General features: G+C 38.5%; 1 protein-coding gene across 8 annotated transcripts in view; it reads left to right on the forward strand.

Annotated features, from left to right (window-relative positions):
• CNOT4 (CCR4-NOT transcription complex subunit 4) overlaps positions 1-19,520 on the forward strand; it is an 82,806-nt gene that overhangs the window by 59,609 nt on the left and 3,677 nt on the right. For all 8 annotated transcript variants that reach the window (XM_056340259.1, XM_056340258.1, XM_056340260.1 and 5 more), the window contains 3 exons: positions 1,604-1,661; positions 1,950-2,199; positions 4,082-4,579. In XM_056340259.1, coding sequence (XP_056196234.1) covers positions 1,604-1,661; positions 1,950-2,199; positions 4,082-4,579 — 806 coding nt within the window. The remainder of the gene's footprint in view (positions 1-1,603; positions 1,662-1,949; positions 2,200-4,081; positions 4,580-19,520) is intronic.

Raw genomic sequence — 19,520 nt, forward strand, 5'->3', positions numbered from 1 at the left:
TGATTAAAGGCTCCTTCAGCAGGTTCAAGTATAATAAACATTTTCAGTGCTAAATTGTCATTAAAAGTTATCTTACATACAGCTTTTTGAACTGCAGCATTGTGACTTTCTGTCAGCAGCTTTGGGAAAAGAATTTGGCTGGAATATCAGTTCTACAATCAGAGTGATTGTGTAGTGAAGTACAGCAAACTTCTGTGCTATAGGTATTCAGAAGTTAGTAACCCAAGGCAGATTGTTCCAAATGGAAGAACTTGATTCATGCTGGTTTACCACTGGGTAGAAAATATTTGTAAATCTTCACTGGAGTAATACTTGTTTGCAAGTATATTTCCCTGATTTTTCTTTTATAGTCATAAATACTGCAGCTTCAATTAATCTTTCTGAGATACTAACTCAGTGTTCTTTTGCACAAAAATTTTTATTGATGGCTTACTCTTATACAGTTTCTTTAAAATGGAGAATTAATTCTGCTGGGGTTTGGCTCTAGCTATTCTGGGATGGAGAGAACAGATAAGGGGAGGCAATGTTATTGAATTCTTGGCCTTGGTATGTGGCTTTATGCAATATTTAAACTTTATGGCAGCAAGGAGTGTTTGAAAACAAGATGTAGCTAGAATCTGAAGTCTGCACCCAGTTAAAGTAATTACTATACATACGCGTGTGTGTGTCTTGTGCTAAGAGATCATGCCTGTAATTTGATTTGTATTATGTTTGGCCTCTTAATGGAACTCAAATTCATGTTATTCTGGTCCTTCCTTGTAGGACCATTATTTTGGGCTGCACAGCCTGATGCTTCTGCATCTTCTCTCATGGGTAGATAAAAATGAAAGTCCCCTGAAGTTACAAAGCGGAGATTTTAACCTGAACTTGAACTAATACTGTTTCATTAGTGTGGCATTTAGTATAGTAGGGCAACTCATAGATGCCTGTCAGAATCTTCAGTCCTGAGATGTTCCATTTCAATGAAGTCATGTTAATTCCCAGTGAATAGCTTTCTGAGGTGGTTTTCTGCACTCTTATCTTTTATTCTCTTTGTTAAAGTTTTTTATGCCATGTCTCTTCCTGCATTTTTCCCTTTCTGTCATCTCAAAATTCAATCTTCTTACCTTGGAACTACTTTGTGCTATGTAAAACGTGAAGGCTGGTGGGAAGCTTAACTTGCCACCAGGACTAAATATTTAATTTAACCTTTTATCTCTCCCCAGATTTAGGATTTATATGGGAACTGACAACCTAAGTATTTGGAAAACAAATCTGTTCCCAAGTTTCTTTCCAGTAGTAGCATAGATTGAACTGACTAGTAGGGAATGCTGCCATAGGACAGGAGACCTGTTTTTATTTAATGTTTAAAACTTTCCTTTTGTTCCTTAACAGGACAGTCAACAAGCAGAGTGGAGAGTGGTGGGAAGAATATGGCAAACGATTGGAATGCTTATGATTAAAAACCCAGTCTCATAAATAGATTTTTCTTTTTTAATTCCTCCTAATTAATTTTGCTTTGTCTTTATTTCAAGGCTTTTCTACCACTATGAAAGCAAACATTGATTTTCATGCTAAATACTTCAGTGTCTTATTGTCTCTTTTTCCCCTCCCACTTTTGCAGCCCTATCGACAAACCTTCAGATGCCCTCAGTATAGGAAATGGTGACAGCTCCCAGCAGGTAAGACACAAAGATAAACGTTGTGGAAGTAAGAACTGAGTCTGAGGACTTGGTGCAACCTGTAGTTGGAGAAGCAAGTACTTTCTGAAGTATATCATCATTTTACACAAAACTAAAAAAAAAAAATGTACTGCTGAGTTCTTTATGTTTGACCTTGCACTGGGTTATATATTAACCGACCTAATTGCAGCGAAAAGTTTTGAGGAAATTTTTCAGCTTTATTGGTGAAGAATATCTTATATATAAACACTCATGTCCCAATTGTTTCTTTTCCTGTCTTGCCTGTAGATAACAAACAGTGACACACCTTCACCACCGCCTGGTTTAACAAAACCCAATCCAGTCATACCCATCAGTTCATCTAATCACAGTGCACGGTCCCCTTTTGAAGGGGCTGTAACAGAATCACAGTCGCTCTTTTCTGACAACTTTCGGCACCCTAATCCCATCCCTAGTGGGCTTCCTCCATTCCCCAGCTCTCCACAGACTTCAAATGACTGGCCCACAGCACCAGAACCACAGAGCCTCTTCACATCAGGTATGTACACAGGTAACACAGCTGGGCATTGCTTGCTTTTGCAACTGATGCCTAAGACTGTGTAGAACTAAAAACTTTAGGACTTGTTCAATACTTTTTTTTTTTACCCCTTCACAGATCATTAAGATTTTTCACTTGACTACAAATAAATTGCAGGGATGTAAGGGTTTATTCTAAAAAAACAATAAAATTTACAGAGTTTTCCAGCTGCATGGCTAAATTATTACAAGTGCTTGTTTTAGTTTTTCTTAGCCATGTGCCTGTCTAAAAAATGGGGTGACTTTTATGCTTAATATTTAATGTTACAGGTTTTTGAGTGGGGGAAATAAATGGTGTCAGTATATGTTGGTGGTGTAATCTGTTAGAATCTATAATTCCAACATCAGCTGTGCAATAGAAATCAGAATTCTCTTTAGTATCCTGTATAGTTATCTGGAGGTGCCTAATCTTTCTTTTCTGGAGTGAAATTATATACATTCAGAAAAGATAAAAATATCGTCAATTGCATCAACTGAAGGATACCTGTATTTTCCAGGTACTTTCCTATGAAATACCACTTCATATGAATGGAACATCATTTAGGGTGTATATGTGTAGTCTTGGGAATGGTTAACAGTATTTAAGAGCCCACAAATAATAAATCTGTGGGAGTTAGAAAATTAAATGACACTATCAGTAATAAATGGAATGTAAATGATACGTTAGGATGTAGTTGGTTTACTTGGTGATTAGTCTTCTTTTGATGTTTGTCTGTCTTCTGGATGTTATAACCCTGTTTGAACAGTATTTATTACTAAGGAAATTACTTGCTGATGAGGTAGTATATGCACCAATTTTGTGAGGATTAAGTAGCAGAGAGATGATTTCCAGGTAGTAGGATCTTGTTTGTTTCATAATACAAAAATGTATGGTTGCTATTTAAATAAGAATACAAATTACAAGTTTCTGTCTGTCTAGAAACTCTTTTATCTATCGGCATGGATTTTAGAGTGAAAATAGAAGTGTAGATTTATTTTCTGAGGATACTGAGCTTAAATTTGAACTACTTAAAGCAGCAGACCCGGTTCCCTACCAGCAGGGGGAGTTAATGTGTGATACTGCCTTGTACTTACCAGCTTGTATTACCAGTTTTGAGGAAAAATACCGTGAAACTAGATCCAGCCTTCACTAACCTGAATAAGAAATTTAGACTGTATAATGAAACGAAGCAGTAACTGAAAATGCAAGGAAATTCTGGTAACCTCTTTTTGCAACATTGCCTTAAAATATTTTAACAATATCTTATAATTCAGTTCCTTACTTCCTTTTGTTTTATCAAGGTGTCTGCTCAGTGTGGCTTGTTTTTCTTTATAATGGTAGGCAGTGGGGTGTTTTTGTTGTTTTAACCACTGCTTGGAGGTTTCCCCTTTGAGAGGGAACATCTACTCCCCACCTTTCTTGCACAGCAGAGCTGAAGCACAGCATTAATACTGAAAGCAAAATACTGAAGTGAATAACACCCTTATTTTAAACTCTGGTCACACTTCCATCCAGTAATACGGGTGTAAAGAAGGTTTTAAGCAAGTGTTTATTTGTCTTTTTCTACTTGGTGCTCTTACTAAAAATACTTACTTGACAAGGCTTTTCTGTAATTCAGGAACAGAGCAATTTTGCACTAAAAATACTATTTGCTAGTTTTACCACTTCACCTTAAGTAGAAGTCTATGACAGTTTGATCTGAAAGTGGCATTCTAAGCTGATGAATAAGGTGTCTTTGGGCATTGTGTAAAGAAGTACTGTATGAAAGGTAGCGGGCAACGTAGTGTGATATGCCCAGGCTGACATTTTTATATGGAAAAATAGTAATTCTTGTTCTAAATCCTGTTCCTCTCCTCTCTGACAGAAACCATACCAGTATCCTCTTCCACAGACTGGCAAGCGGCTTTTGGGTTTGGTTCCTCCAAACAGCAAGAGGACGACTTAGGGTTTGACCCCTTTGACATCACCCGCAAAGCCTTAGCAGACCTGATTGAGAAGGAACTGTCAGTCCAAGACCAACCTTCCCTCTCGCCCACATCTCTTCAGAACCCTACCCCACACACTACAGCTGCCAAAGGGCCAGGCTCTGGATTCCTGCATCCTGCTGCACCAACAAATGCCAACTCTCTCAGTAGCACCTTTCCAGTCATGCCACAGAGGTTCCCACAGTTTCAACAGCATCGAGCAGTTTACAACTCCTTCAGTTTTCCAGGCCAAGCAGCTCGCTATCCTTGGATGGCCTTCCCACGCAATAGCATCATGCACTTGAACCACACAGCAAATCCCACCTCAAATAGTAATTTCTTGGACTTGAGTCTCCCACCACAACACAGCACAGGTCTGGGAGGGATTCCTATATCAGGTAGGTGTATCAGGACAGCCATGAATATGACTTAATGCTTTCAGCTTCTCTGAGACAAGACAGGAAAAGAGAATAGCCAGTTACAAGTGGTAGAGTAGTATCTTTTGACTGCCATACTAGGTTTATGAACAGAGAGCGGAATGTTGTTTTAAATAGGCCCTTTCCATTTTAAAAAAAAAAATTATCTGGATGCTTAGCCTTGTAATATTGAGCTTTATAAGGAAGGTGGAGTATTCTGTGCCCGCTTTACTTTGTGCCAAAGCAATTTGGTATTTTGGCTCTTCAGTCTTGCCAGGCTGGCTTTACTGAAGAGTAGGCCGTGGAAGCTCATTACAACTTCCATGTCAACATGCAGGTGCTGACCAGAGTTCTTAGAATTGTGCAAAAAATTGTAATACTGGTAATTTATGCCAGAAGTCTTGGTTGGGTTGTTCCCTCTTGTGCATAACCAAATGCCTGCACAATAAAACATTCAGCGCTGTTCATTTCTGTACTTCAGATGGTGTTAATATGCTAACTTTTCACTGAGTGGATGCTCGCAATGTGCGTCAGAGGATTCATCCTGATTGTGAGGGTTGCGATGTCAAAGGAAAATAAATGCGCAGTCAGGCCAGTTCAGGCTGCCCTGAATGGATTAGTAGGCTCTTACAGCAAATGTTAAAACTAAGAAGCTTGATTCTGTCTTGAATTGTCTTGATTAAAAGTTCGCTTGTGGAGTTTGGAGTCCTCCCATGCTTCTGATTTAGCTTGACCCAAACAGGTTCTCTTTTCCTAACAGGGGAAAAAAGTGTACTAAGTGTATAATGAAATGTAGGCAGAAAGTCTTTAAGCTTTTTGTGGCCTTGAGATGGAGAAAACTGCTTCTTGAGATATTGTCAGTGCTGTCGTCTTTTCATGGGTTTTGAGAAGTACTACCTGTGCTGTAAGAAAGTGATCTAGAAAAAGTAACTGTGTGGCTTTTGCTCTAGTACAGGAGCTAATTTGGCTGTTTATTTCCCTGTACTTTGTCCTCTTTGAAGGCTTGTTGCAGCTACAGTACTGCTGTAGGGTCCTTAGGCTGATTTGTAGTATAAACACGTGGTCCAGACTAGAAATGCAAGTAGTTCAAAGTTCTTTGTACTGGCAGTGGTGAAGTTTTTAGACTAAAATGACTGATATTGGTTACACTGGAGGGGAAAAAAAAAAAAGGAAAATGTTATTTCTGATGTGGAGTAAAAATGTGGCATCCATAGCACTGCAATTATTGCTCACTTCCCCCTAAACTTCATAGAACTTCTGGGAACATTGCAAGATACCAAGTTTTGACTTTACCACTCAGTTCTAAAAATTGCTGGTTCAAGGGGCCAGTAACAAGACTACCTTCTGAACTGGGGAGGCCAAGAAAATCCTGTAGTGTTGAAAGCCATCTGCTTGTAGTACAGATTGATTCTAGGTTTGCAAGAGTATTCTTTAAATTGCATTACTTTAATTTCCTTTTGGCAGTTTGAAAGTAGACCTCTGTGTTTATAGAAGACCTAGATCCTTGTTCCAGTCCTGAAGAGCCAGCTGTGTGGTGTTGGTTTATGCACAGCCCATGTCATGTACTTCCCCCATATATTTTAAGGCGACAGAGTTGATACTGAAGTATATCCTTTCTTGTATACAACTGCTGGAACAAATTAATCTCAAAACATTTTTGGCAGATACAGTGCTAAAACTAGAAAATAAACATCTGCTGTAATCTCAATGGAAGTTCCTTTGAGTTGGTCTTAATCTCTTGCTATACAAAGCTGTTAGTTGCCTGGCTGACAGCTAGGTAGCAGCAGTTGCTGCAGTGCAAACACTTCTCAGCTGATCTACATGTCAGCTTTGATATATCTTGCAAAAAAGAATAATTTGCATGAACACAGATAATTCCTTTTTCTTTTCCTGTTGTCAAAAATCAGCCAGTCTCAGGTAGTTTAGTTTTCTTTGCTGGGTTATGGATTTGTATTATTTGTATGGTATTTAGTGCATAGAGTTTTCTTGAGTTATCTAACTGCTTCAGAAGTACATGTAATTTGAAGGTTGAAGATGGCCTCATACCTTTTTTTTTATGTGCAGAGGTAATAGTTGCCAATCTATTGATTGATTGTTTTGGGTTTTTTTTTTTCAAATCTAGTATACAGGTCTCAATTTCTTTTATATTATTTTGAAAGAATAACTCCTGTTCTTTATGCTTGCTTTTAATTCATCACTAGCAGGTATATAATTATAAAATTTTCACAGTTTCCTTATTTTATTTAGATACAGCTGTCTGGTGGGATTGGGGGAGGAAACTGTTGTATGAGTACAGAGAAATCATGTCAGTGGGACTTTGTAATAGTGCTTTTTAACAGACTCTAGCTGACCTGCTAAGGAAGGTGGTGCATATCAATAGCTGTAAAGCAGTATGGAGAGACTAGTTGTAGTATACCTGAAGCTCCTTTTTATTAGCTCTTTTGTTAGTCTGTATTAAGGTGTTTAGAAACACAGCTGTTTCAGATGTAACAGCAAAAGAAACCTAGGGCAGGTGAAACTTCACATTCTGTCTTACAGCAAAGACCCTCAACTTCTGTAACTTCATGTGAATTCAGTAGGCTGTTTTCTAAATTCAAATTCAGTTGATTTCACAAAGTGTATTTGGTTAGGAAACTTGTATGAACAAAATGATACCTTTTAAACTCCTGCTGCTTCTGCTGTAGGCATTAGTATTCACATGAATTTGAAATGCTTATGTTTGACATGTTAAATGTAATGTTCTGAAGCTACCTTTTTGTGTAGTTAAGAATCAGAGCTGTGCTGTATTCATAACCATGCAGTTCCAGGTAGTGCTGTTTTTATGATATGCACCAAATTTAAATGGAGGGGCACAGGTACTGCTTACCCATATATAAATTTTTTAAGCTCTCCTTTAAAAATAGTTTCTGTATGGAATTTGGTAGCCTGTTTCTCAGAGAAGTAGTTTTTACCAAAATCATTCTGCAGTTTCCAGCAAAGTGACATAGTGACACATGATTGACTTCATAATTTTATTAGGCGTATACTTGAAATGTGTCATATTTCACGCATACATTTGTTCCCAAGCCATATTTAAATGAACTTTTTGATTGACTGATTCCCAAACTAGCTTTTTCTTTCTCCATGTATGATTTTGCAAACCATAGCAGATGTTTAGGTGTTCTTGTCATAAGGATCAATTTAGGCTTGTTGCTGTTCTCTGGCATGGGATTCATTAGATGATTTACTGTGTAACTGTAACTGTGCTCCAGGACAAAAGTTCAGTGACTTATTATTCATGGCCATTGTGACTGTTGCTAAAAACAATCTTACTCTACATTGTGTTCATGCTATCCTAAGAATATAGGACAGTGACTATCCTTTATTCTGCAGATAACGCCAAAGGAAAGATCCGCTGACAGCAGCGTGGGGGGTGTGTGTGTATGCCTATATTTTTATGTTACTTTAAGATGACAGGAAACTCTGTAATTTGATAGCTAATATGCTATCATCTTTACTACCCGACTGCCCAGCAGTGTGTTCTAAAATAATAGGTATAGCATTGGATCATAGACTACGTCTCACATTAACAGTGTTTTGAGACAGATGCTTATGAAAGGAGATACATGCGTATTAGTAATGGGAAAATATCAATATATAGTTGAGTTTACTGAGTGGTTGGTAGTCATTGATTTTATTACATAGAAAAAGTACAAGAAAAAATTCACACACTTAGAAGTATGAGGAAGAAGTTGTAAATTACTAGTTCACCTTTCCCTTCAGTTCTATGGAAAATAAAGTACTTGACACTTTGAAACACTGGCTTGTCATTTCATTTATTAATTTCATAATTATCCTGAACATAATTACAAATGATAATTTAATTGTAAGAACTTTCAATTCAATAATAATGAGAGTGTTTGAAATTTGAACTCTTTCAAGACTAATGCCACACAATGTTGTGTGTTCTACGTAAATCATTGAAACCCCTTGAGCTGGAAGGGACTCACGAGGATCATAGAGTCCCACTCCTGACTCCACACAGGGATGTCTGAAAATTAAACCATACATCTCAGAGCATTGTCCAAATGCTTCTTGGCAAGCAATTTGTCTGTCATGCATATAATAGAAATCTAAGATAGAGGAAATAGTCAAGGGGATATAGAGACAGATAGGATGCACAAAGAATTAAACCCTGTTTAGGGCAGGGGAAGAAAAAAGTTTTACCCATTGTCCTTGAAGATAACCACTGTAAAACCCATCAAGGTATTTTAGCCATGAAGCCCGTTGATGTGGAGATTGCTGTAGACTTCTGTGATCTGTTCCTGAAACTTAAACAGGGGGCTTGAATGTCATATGTCTTTGTAGTTGAAAGTAATTAACAAATGAAAATTTTGTGCTCTCAAGACCTTTTGTTTTCATATGGCTTATCTCTTGAATGTGAACAACCTAATTGATGGAATTACACGTATTTAAAGATGAGATTGAGACAATAAATAGGTTGACGGTTTTATTAAGTTTGGGTGCCGTCCAGCAGTCTTTGTGGTAGTGGTGTTGCATTTCCTTATCGAGACACTGATTAGCATGTGCGTTTTTGAATCTTGCCCACATTTAGGTTTTAGTGAAGCAATAGGTGGTAGTGGGAAGGGCAAATCAGTGATGGTTGTATTAAGACGGTCCAACTTCTTCCTGCTCTTAAGTCTTGAGCTCTTCCGTATCTTAACTTGTGTTGCTGCATCATCTCCCACTTTAAATTTTCTGGCCTCTGTGCCCCCACCTATTGTATGTCTTGAATATCAAATCTTTTCTTGCCTAATGCTACCTTTTGGACAACATTCTAGTAACACACAGAAGATCTCTATATGCTGGCTGTGATCATACTGTTTAAAATACTTTAGACAGTGGAGAAAGGTGAGATACCAGAATTAGTGCTGACATGCTCTGCCTTTAATACTAAGAGTCCTCGTCTGATTTCATATTTTCCCAAAATGTAACCTCATTTCCGTTTGGGGCACACATTTGACCTTTGTCCTTTTGACCTTGTGTCCTCTGGGTTGATTCTTAGTAGTTGATTCTGTCTCCTGAACAAAAAAACCCCACAACTTGTTTTATACAGTTGTGGAACCAAAAAAATCAAATTTGCAGCATAGCAGCTGACGCTTTTCTGTGGTCTCAGGATAGTAATTCAGTATGGAATTCTGCTTCTGCTACTGTGCATTTTTAAAAGAGGGTCTGGCCTGTGTGGTAGGGCTGAATTCAGCATTTTGTAAAACTTAAAATTCTCCAAACGCTGTGTACAAAATGCATTTAATCCTATACCCTAGCAACAGGCAGTGTGACTTAAGAGATGTGAGGCTGCACTGTTTTATTTGGGTGCAGCGGTTGAAAGAGCGTTTTGCTACACTCTTCCTCTTGACCTGACAATATATGAAAGGTTTAACACTGTTTTTTAAGTATTGATGGCCCTGTTTTTAATGGTAAGAAATGCAGTAGTCCATTAATTTTCTGTCCTAATCCTTTAAAGAAGACCGCTTGCTCTCTTGATGGTCTTCCTTGATGTTTGGCCTTCTGACAGCAGCTGGGCAGAAGGCATGGCAGCCAAATGTCATCTTTTCTGTGCCCCTGGTTAGATCTATGGCTGCCTTTAGCTGAAGTCTTTCTCTGATTAGGTATAAATATTGAAAATGGGACATCTGGTGAAAAACTTGGCTGATACAACTGTTGTTGGTGCTGTGTGTGTGGCACCTACAAAGGTTTGTACCTTTCCAGACTGTAAGGCAGCTCTTCTCAGAAGTGAATGTGTTACTGTGATGCCAAGGTCTCTTCTCATTTGAAAATAAAGGTCTGAACACTGCTTTGAAATTGTAAGATGAAAAGTGCCATTTGTAAATGACCCTCAGATATTTTCCCCAACAATGATGACTGCTCCTAGTTCAGCCTTTGCCACTGAGTATTTTGTTCTTCTCATCAGTCCTTATGCCCACTGCATCCCTCTTAGTTCCATAGAGGTTCTCAGCCCTCCTTCTTTAGGAGGTGCTTTGTGTGTATGTGTGTTTCCCACCTCCAAAATTCATTCTCCTTTTATTTCCAGTCATAACTAACTTTCTGTTTCACTGGTGAAAAGGTGAAGTGTTCAGCACAATATGGAATAAATTCAATTTGAAAATAAACGGAAGCTTGCTTGCTTTTGTTGCTCTGGAGGTGTTGTGGTTGTGTTTTTTAATGCACCCAGAGTGATGCTGCTAGGTTTAAAACAAAGTAAATGGAAGTGTAATTTCAGATTAACATCAAAAATATTAAATCAGTGCCAAGATTGAAGTCACACTGTTGAAATCTGCTGTGGGTATTCCTTGTCTTGCTTTTGGAGTCTTGTCCCTTCACTCCCATACACTTTCTACATTTACTGCTAAGGGCTGCCTGCCTTAGCATTAATCTTGTCACGATCTCTAAGAGAACTTCATCCACAGCACCTGCCCTCTAAGTCCTGCTACTTCTCCATCTGTTCCAAAATGTCTTGTCACACACACACACACCTCCCTCCCAGTGCTTTTCCAGTGCTAATATTGCAACTGTTTTTAAAACCCTGTGGAATTTTTTCTTATTGTTTCGGAGATACTGTTCCAAATAAAGCTCAATATATAAATATCTGTGCCCTCATCTCTGGAAGCTTGCTTTTAAGCTCTTATGAATTTCTTAAAATCTGTGATTGTGATTGTACAATTATTAGGGATGGCAGTAAAAGACTGAGTAGTAAGATAACTATTTTTAAATGTGTAATTTTATTTTGGAAGAAAATGTGTCAAAATGTAAAGGAAAAAAGTAGAAAAAATACAGTCTTCAAACTTCTCTTGGCTGCAATAGATCAGAGGAATGACTAATCACATTAACACTGCTAGACTTGAAATAAATGCAGTGTTGGCTGGAATAGGTGGCCTGAGTGGCTGACCCAGTTTGCATTCTGGACCATCAGTCCTGACAGCTTTTTGGGTAACTCTTCACCAGAAATGGGGGGAAATGAGCACATGGGAGCCATTTCACATCAGACTTCCTGACTGATAGTAGCAGTGACACCAGATGAGCTTTGGCTGCACCAAATACTGGGCCTTTGCCTATTTTTATTGCTTATGGAACAAGAACTTTGCTTTGTTCTTCAGGGCTGATTCAAGAAAGTTTAGACAGGCAGTTTCCTTTCACGGGTAACCTGTAAGGCCTTGGGATGGCTCTGCAGTTGTGTAAGAGGCAGCTCTGTTGGCTGCTGCAGCGTTTGCCTCCCTCCTCCAGCAGGCAGGTGCTTAGCTGTGAGGTGCAGTGCTCTCTTGGACGCTCTTTTAAAATACAAACTGGTATTTCAAAAAACACAGTAGACCACTAGCATGAGTTAAAAGATGTAATTATCTTAGTGATGTTAAAAACCTGGCATTTTCCCTTTAAAGACTGGAAATAAGTACACTTGGCACTGCCAAGTGTAAATAGTGGTGCCTAACAAGAGGCTGTGCCTTGTGTGGGGAGCGGAAACTTTGCCACCTTCCGAGTCAAGTCCATCTTGCAAAATGCCAATTATGACTGAATTTTAGCAAAAAGCACAGATAGTTTGTAGGCATCCTGTGTAAAAAAAAAAAAAAAAAAAAAAAAAAAAAAAAATCTTGAAATGCACAGATTTGAGCATCCATTTAAGAAAGAGCAAACACACTTTTAAAAAAATTGTATTTGGGAGGGGTGTAAATGACACATCCTGAAGGGGTAGCAGCAGTGGGATGAGCAGCTTTACAAAAAGTGTTTCTCCTCCTAGTGATACCAAATCACACTTGGGGCAAGGGGGAGGGAATCTGATCTTTTCCATACCTTGACATCTCTTGGTTTCTTCCACATCACAACCTCATTTGAACTTCAGCTTGTTCCCGAAGGTGTTCTTTAAAAAGTACAGCACATCTTTGAAATGTGGGTCACCTCTATTACAAGACAGCATTTAGAATCAGAATGAAATTCATGTCATAGAAGTTCTGGTTCTCTTCTCAGCTTTCTCGCATTTTACCTCAATCATTCTGTGGGAATATTAGATAACTGCAAATATACATCAGTCTTAATTGTTGGCTACAGATGTAGGAAGAATTAAAAATGAGTTGATAATTTCTCAGAGTAGGTATTCACTGTGCTAATACTAGTCTCTCACCCTTTGTCAGAGAATTGCCTGGGTACTCCTGGAATCCAGAACCTTCACAAGTTGATAGACTCTTGCTAATTGTTGATACAGCTTTGAAAATCTGATTTTTCTTTGATAATTCTAGCTATTGCATTGGCCATAGGGCAAATTCCATATATTTTGTCTTTTTAATACATGTATCTATGCATGTACCCACAGCTACACTTGTATGCACAGGATCTTCATTTGAGGTCAAAGGGGTTTTTACTGACAAAGTAACCTGGTAAGATTGATCCTGACGCAGGATCTAAGTAAGCAGCAGGTATACTTGGGTTACAAGAAACTTCATTTTCTCAAACAAATGGAGTTGCATGTCTTTCTCAGCTTTTTATCCGAAGTGTTCTGTATGTAGGATTCAGGTATTTATTTTCTTTGTTTCAGTATCTTAAGTCTTTGTGTGCTCAGTATAGATTTATGTTGATATTTAAAAATCTTCCGTGGTGAGAACTGGCTATCTTCTTATGGGATCCTTCTTTGCATGAAAAGCATCTTGTTAGCCCACATGAAAAAGAGGCTATTATACTGACTGTTTATTGTGGATTTGTATGCAGGACAGTGGGCCCAAACTTGATTGACATTCTACAGTTGACCACTATGTGTTTTTAGCAATAAACAATTAAAAGTCAGCAATAAAAAATGGCAGTATGCCGTGGAAACACTTGATACGAAGTCACACATGTTTTTCCAAGCAAGTTAGAATCTCGAGTTGAAATTTACTTACAGCTTAAAATTGGATGGATGGCTGCTGAAATTATGTATTAGATTTGGTCTCTTGAGCCATGGTAGGTAGAAGTCAATCACAAGAACTTTCCAGAATATTTAAAGTAAAGTTGCTTTTCTCAAACCGGATGAAACTCTGATGCTGTACATACAAGCAAATATGAATATTCTTGTTGAATATCTAAGGTGAGTTGTCCCATCAGTGATGTTGTAGAAGGGATTTCCCCAGAAAAAAAAATTTACTTTCTGACTCTTAACACTAGTTTAATCACAGCAAGCCTAAAAGTTGTACTTTCAGATCTTCATCAAAAAGGGAAATTATTTAGAAAAACTTACTTTCCCATTTGAAGTGTATACTTTCCAATATATTCCTCTTCTATTGGTAGTTTGACTTACTGGCATGTTAAGTTGCACTTTTGATACATCTTAAAATTAAAAATTAGTGCTTTTCTTGATGTAAATTGCTATCTTTTAAATTGGGTACATGTGGAGTTAATATAACTATGGAAATCAATGTGGAATCAAAATAAAAGCTGCTTTACTTGCATTATTTTAAAGCTGAGGGTAGACTAGTGTTTATTGACTGTCAAAGCCAATTTTGTAGGTATGAGTATGTATGTATGCTTCTTTTGCTTCCCCAGCTTATAGAGCTCATGATCATAAAACTTTTAATTTGAAATCTGCACTGTGGAATGACTCTTAGAAGGCTGTTTTCATGGATTTGCCAAGTTGCTTCCTCTGTGTCACTGAGAATGTCAGCAAGGCTTTGAAATGTTCCCTGCAAACAGCTTTATCTTGTAGTGCTCCTGTCATTTGGTATCTCCCTAAAGTGAAGTGGCTACTTTTGTATTCCTGATGGGCAGGACAGATTCAGTTCTTTAATCTCCTGGTGATGTTCTTAGGCCTCTGTGAATGGGTGAATCTTGATCGTTTGGGTTAAGCATTGTGAGATGCCTAGAAATCTGGATACACAGAATTAATGGTGTTTTAAGAGTGAAATCCCTCAGACTACAGCAGTGTAGCTGGGATTTTTCTCATGGTTTTAAAAAATGCATGAGCAAACAAGCTTATTATTCATATTAAAGTGGCACAGGTAATTTTTATTGTAACTGTTTTGTTGATGGCTAAGTATATAAGCTTTGGATGAAAGGCTTTTTTGTTTATTTAATGTCATTGAGCATAATTTCATTTTAGGCTGTGGCAAATCATCCTTTCCTCTTCCCCACTTGAAGTGGAATAGTGGACAACTTTTTGCACAATATAAATGCCAATAGCAGAAGGTCACTTTGAGATGAAAACTGAGAAGCCCCAGTCCCTTTTTGGAATAGGGTAACAGGATGTGTCACAGAAAGCACGGACTATCTGTAGTATCTGTGAAAACAGTAGCACAAAGTGCAGGCTGAGGCTAACAGGGATGTCACTGCAAAGGGTATGCTTTTCTGGTGGCCCCATTTGTTTCTGATTGAGTTGAAAGACTCCTGGTGAGCTCTTTCTGGTAGTCTTTCCTGTTCCTTTGTCATTCTGGTTGTCTTGGCAAAGCTTCAGAACTAACTTTACCGTGCAGTGTCCTTGAAGATCTCACAAGGGCCTTTTTAGGAGCAGGACATTGCAATAGCCATTCTGTCACCAAATACACCTCGATAGTCGCTTTTGTTGCCACTCTGTGCGGTCAAGTATGTGACGTTGCTAAAAAGTTTCTTCTCTCATAGGATGGTTTTCCTCTGAAATTCTTGTGCTTGTTTGAAGCTTTTCTGTACCACTATTGTGTGCCTTGGTCACACACATGGCACACTGATGAGCTCTTAAAAAAGAAATAAATAATTGCAACCTAGATTTGCAGGACTGCTTGCTTTTCAGCAGGACTAGAATATTTAGGACTCGACATAAAGATATTTAATGGCTTTGTACAAATATTATGAAATCAGACACTTGTAAGCTTGGAATATAATTTTGGCAAAGAAATATGCTTACTTAATATGATGATCTTGTGATCTTTGCTGTTGGTCATATTTATGTAAGTATATACTGTGTGAATTTTGATAGGGATTTGGCCATAGACTTGTATCAGAATTGGGGCAATAATTTGACATGGTCTGGTCTTGCTAGGACATTTGAGTGAGCTTGTCTCCTGCCCAGTAAACTAAGACATGCTACCCCATTACCCTCGGTATAAAAGATAAGTGCCCTCAGCATCACAAATGTGGTGCAGCCAAATCTGAAGCACTTCTGGGTTTATGTTGTGGTGTCATTTGTCAGAAGTTATGAAGTCATGGAACAGCCCATATCAATGCAGCTGATGCTTGTGCAAACTTGTTCTAAAGTGTTGATTATGTACAACAGAACAGTGTTCCTGGCTTGGCCATCATCCTCTTTGCCATCTCTCCCCCAAATACAGACTGCTTTGCCTCATTTGAAGGAATAATGTTAAGGCATCGCAGGCAGAAGATATTGAGGTAATGCTATGACACTGTCTGGTAAGATGTCATGATGGGGCAATGATTTTATTTAAAATTAATTAAATGACCAGGTTTTACATAGATGAACATGCAAGCTTCTCAATTATATTCTATTTTAAGCTGACTTTTAAGTTTGGGTTTTTTTATTTAAATCAGGTGAACAGGTTAAGTTTGTGGTAAAGCTTTTTTTCTTCCCTTTGCTCACTTTAGGACAGTGGTTGACTGAATTTTACATACAAGTGTTTGTATTTCATGTTGGTATAATACCTCAGACACATGAAAAAGATCAGCACTAGAACTGTGGCATCTGTTCACCTGTGTAAAGGCAAGTTTCCACTCGACTAGATGGGATTATGAAATGCACATCAAGGGAAGACTGGAGTTCAGGGTGTGTATTTAAGCCTATTTTTCATCTGAGTGGTGGTGCCTTCAGTGGTGCTTCACCAGGTTGTTCTCTCTTTGGAGACAAAGCTGGGGCATAGGGGGAGGAATCTCCAATTTATCTTGGTGTGTAAAATCTTGATTGCAGTCAACTGGGTTTTAACTTGTTTTATTCTGGTTTCCCACTCTCTGTGGACATACTGCTTTAAATTAGGATGAGGCTATGGAAGGATGGGTAAGTGTTTACACTCCTTGTCTCATGCCCCTAGGTTATGATGTTCAATTCAGAAGTCTGCTAGCTAGCTAGGTAAAACACTACTCCAACCAATTAAGTTTAGAAGCAGGGAAAGATGATGGGCAAATGCCCTTTTTAATGGATCTGTATTAACTGGGAGCTAGCCTTTTCTCATTTTTAGCTGTGGTACTAACTTCATGGTGAAGCATAACTTAATTAACAGAAGGGACAAACAAACTGACTAGCGAATAGAATTTCTTCTGAAGATACTTAACTTTCTTCAGGTAGTGGAAGTAACTCCTGCCTCTGAGGTGAACTTGCATTTTTTTTCTTAGGCTGTTGGTTTAAAACTTGTCAAGACTCAAAGACATGCTGATTTTAATTCTTCGGATTGGATATTGCAGCATAGAGCCTGGAGATTGCTCACGTACTTGGGTTGCATCAGGAATTTTTCCAACTAGGTGTTTTACCCGTCATAGCCCGTAACTGAGGCCTCAGAGGGCAGTGCAGGGAGTATTGCAGAGCATCGTATATTCTCTATTGATCCCATCTACTTAACACCTTCATGCACTTAAATCAGTTCCCAGATCTCATATTACAGGAATATTTTAATTTTTGCTTAGGGACAGGGAGTCTGACAAAGCTGTGAAGCTTTGGTCCTGTTTGGGTGGATGTTTTTTTACCCTGTGCATTTGTTAGCCAAGCTGGAAAAACCCTGTTACAGACACTTGAGTAATGTGTTGCTTGCTTTTTTCTTTGGTGTCAGAGGGCAATGATTTCATCATAGCTTGCCTTTCAACCCTACAAACCCAGCTGTCTGGGAAAGACAATAAATCTTTTGGAATTCTCTGTGTTGTCACTTTTGTACCCAGGAGCACAAGATTTTAATAAATGAACTGCCTTATTGCTAGCAAATGCATCCTTTTAGGCCTTTGATCTCTTCTGTGATTCCAAGTGGATTTTGTACTTATAGTTGAGATAAAGGGCAGGTCTTCCTCAGTTTCTTCTTATTTTTGTTCCTGTGTTAGGGTACACAGCAATGGTGCACTATACATGCCTCACAGATTAATGTCTCCTCACCAAACAGTGCCAGCCTCTTCTGTTCTTTGAAAATCTTGTATCTCAGCTGCTTGCTATCTTTTTGGACTCTTACATATACTGCATTATGTCTCTCTTAAATGGAGGATAACATGAAAAAAATACACATATTTTCTTAGCCCAGGGTGGCCTAATGCTCTCTTACATTTATTTTCCTATCCTGTTCCTTGTAAGTATGACATCTTGCTGGCTTTGTCTTGACTAGACTTCCTCAATGATGTGTTGCAAGTGTGTCGTTTACTATGTGTTTATGTTCTTGCTCATGAGCTTTGAGGGCATATTGGGGATTATTAGTGTCCCTAAGATCATCGTGAGCTTGCATATCCTCAGCTCACAGGTACTGCGATGAGTGTGCTCACTCATGCATGGTCCTAGTAAGCATCTTGTGTGTGCTTTTTCCCTTGTAGTAGAAGGGATTAATTAAACTGAGCTTCATTTCTTTGCACAAGCTGTTGGAGTCGGTGGTGAGAAAATAAAGTGGAAACTAATGGTGTACCATGCAGAATCTGTTGGACAGTTATTTCTGTGATTGTGAGCTGGCTACTTTTGTTCTGAAAAATTAATTTAGATCTTGTCTCCAGTAGGCTTATGGATGTTCAAGAGGGCTGTGAGCAAATATCAAGGATATTTCTGACTAACACTTTTTTCAGTTTTATTTTTTTAACCCTAGAATCATAGGTTTGAATGAAAAATGTATTGCACCGAACTATTTAAAACTGTGTGCATTGGTATTGCAAAGAAAAAAGTGAGAGCTCTGGAGGGAACAGGAAGTAGATTCAATGTATAGTAGGAGAAATTAAAGTAGAAGTGAAAGCCAGTTGTGTGCATTATGGCTTGATGCTAAACAGACATAGAACAAGTTACCGATAAGCTTGCGTTTTTTTCACCCGAAGTGACTTGTACACCAGGCCCCACAGAACACAGTGCTGCACATAGTGTGTGGATAAAGTCACATTTGTCTGGACACTTCCTGCATCTGTTGCTAAAGTGTTACTAAAAAGCTGCTCTTAGGTTACTTGCGTGAGGCAGAGCTGCAGTTCGTTACTGCTATTTTTCTTCTCCTGTAGCATTTAAAAATTTTAATCTTTAGATGTAACATGATGCATGTAGTAAGGGGTAGGCTTTTGGGTTTACTTCCACTACCTGACTTCTGACCTGTCTCTTCGTTTATGGAAATGCCTAGGAGTTGTCTGTCTGTCCCATGGAGGTATCTCATGCTGTAACCTCTGAGCAAGAGTGGTTCCCCAGTCTCAGCCAGTGAGTGGGGATAACAGCGGTTGTCTGTAAACCTTCCAGAGTCTGTTGTCAAATGTATTTTGGAAACTTGCCCAGGCACAGAGGATGATTTTCCTAGTACACTCTGCATCTGTGCTGTTATCCCTGTCCAGGCTCCATGCGTAGCATCAGTCTGTCTGGCCACAGATACTTAGTGACACTTAGTCAGCTGCTGTACTGTTGTGTGGGGACATTTATGCATGCCGATGGATGCTTGTGTGAAAACTGCTGCATTAGGCATGCATAGGGTTAGAAATTAATGCATTGCTCCAACAGTCATCATAGGCAAAGTAGATATAGCAGATTTGCATAATAACTTGTTTTGAAGTTCAGTTGGTGATACGGTCTGAAATATTTATTTCCTGTGATTTGTGATTAAAGTTGCTTGCTGCAATTCTATACAGAAGCAGAATCTTATATAATGTTTGTTCTAAAAAACCTCTGGTCTGGGGAAGGGAAGGTTCTGCATGAAAGCACAGGATATCAAGAATTTGCATTTCCCCGTGCCCCCCATTACAAAAAGGTAATTGCTCAAGACATCAATTCTTTCTAAAATTCTAAAAATTGCCAAGGCAGGTT

This window comes from Falco biarmicus, chromosome 5 (genome assembly GCF_023638135.1).
Source record: "Falco biarmicus isolate bFalBia1 chromosome 5, bFalBia1.pri, whole genome shotgun sequence".
NCBI lineage: Eukaryota > Metazoa > Chordata > Aves > Falconiformes > Falconidae > Falco > Falco biarmicus.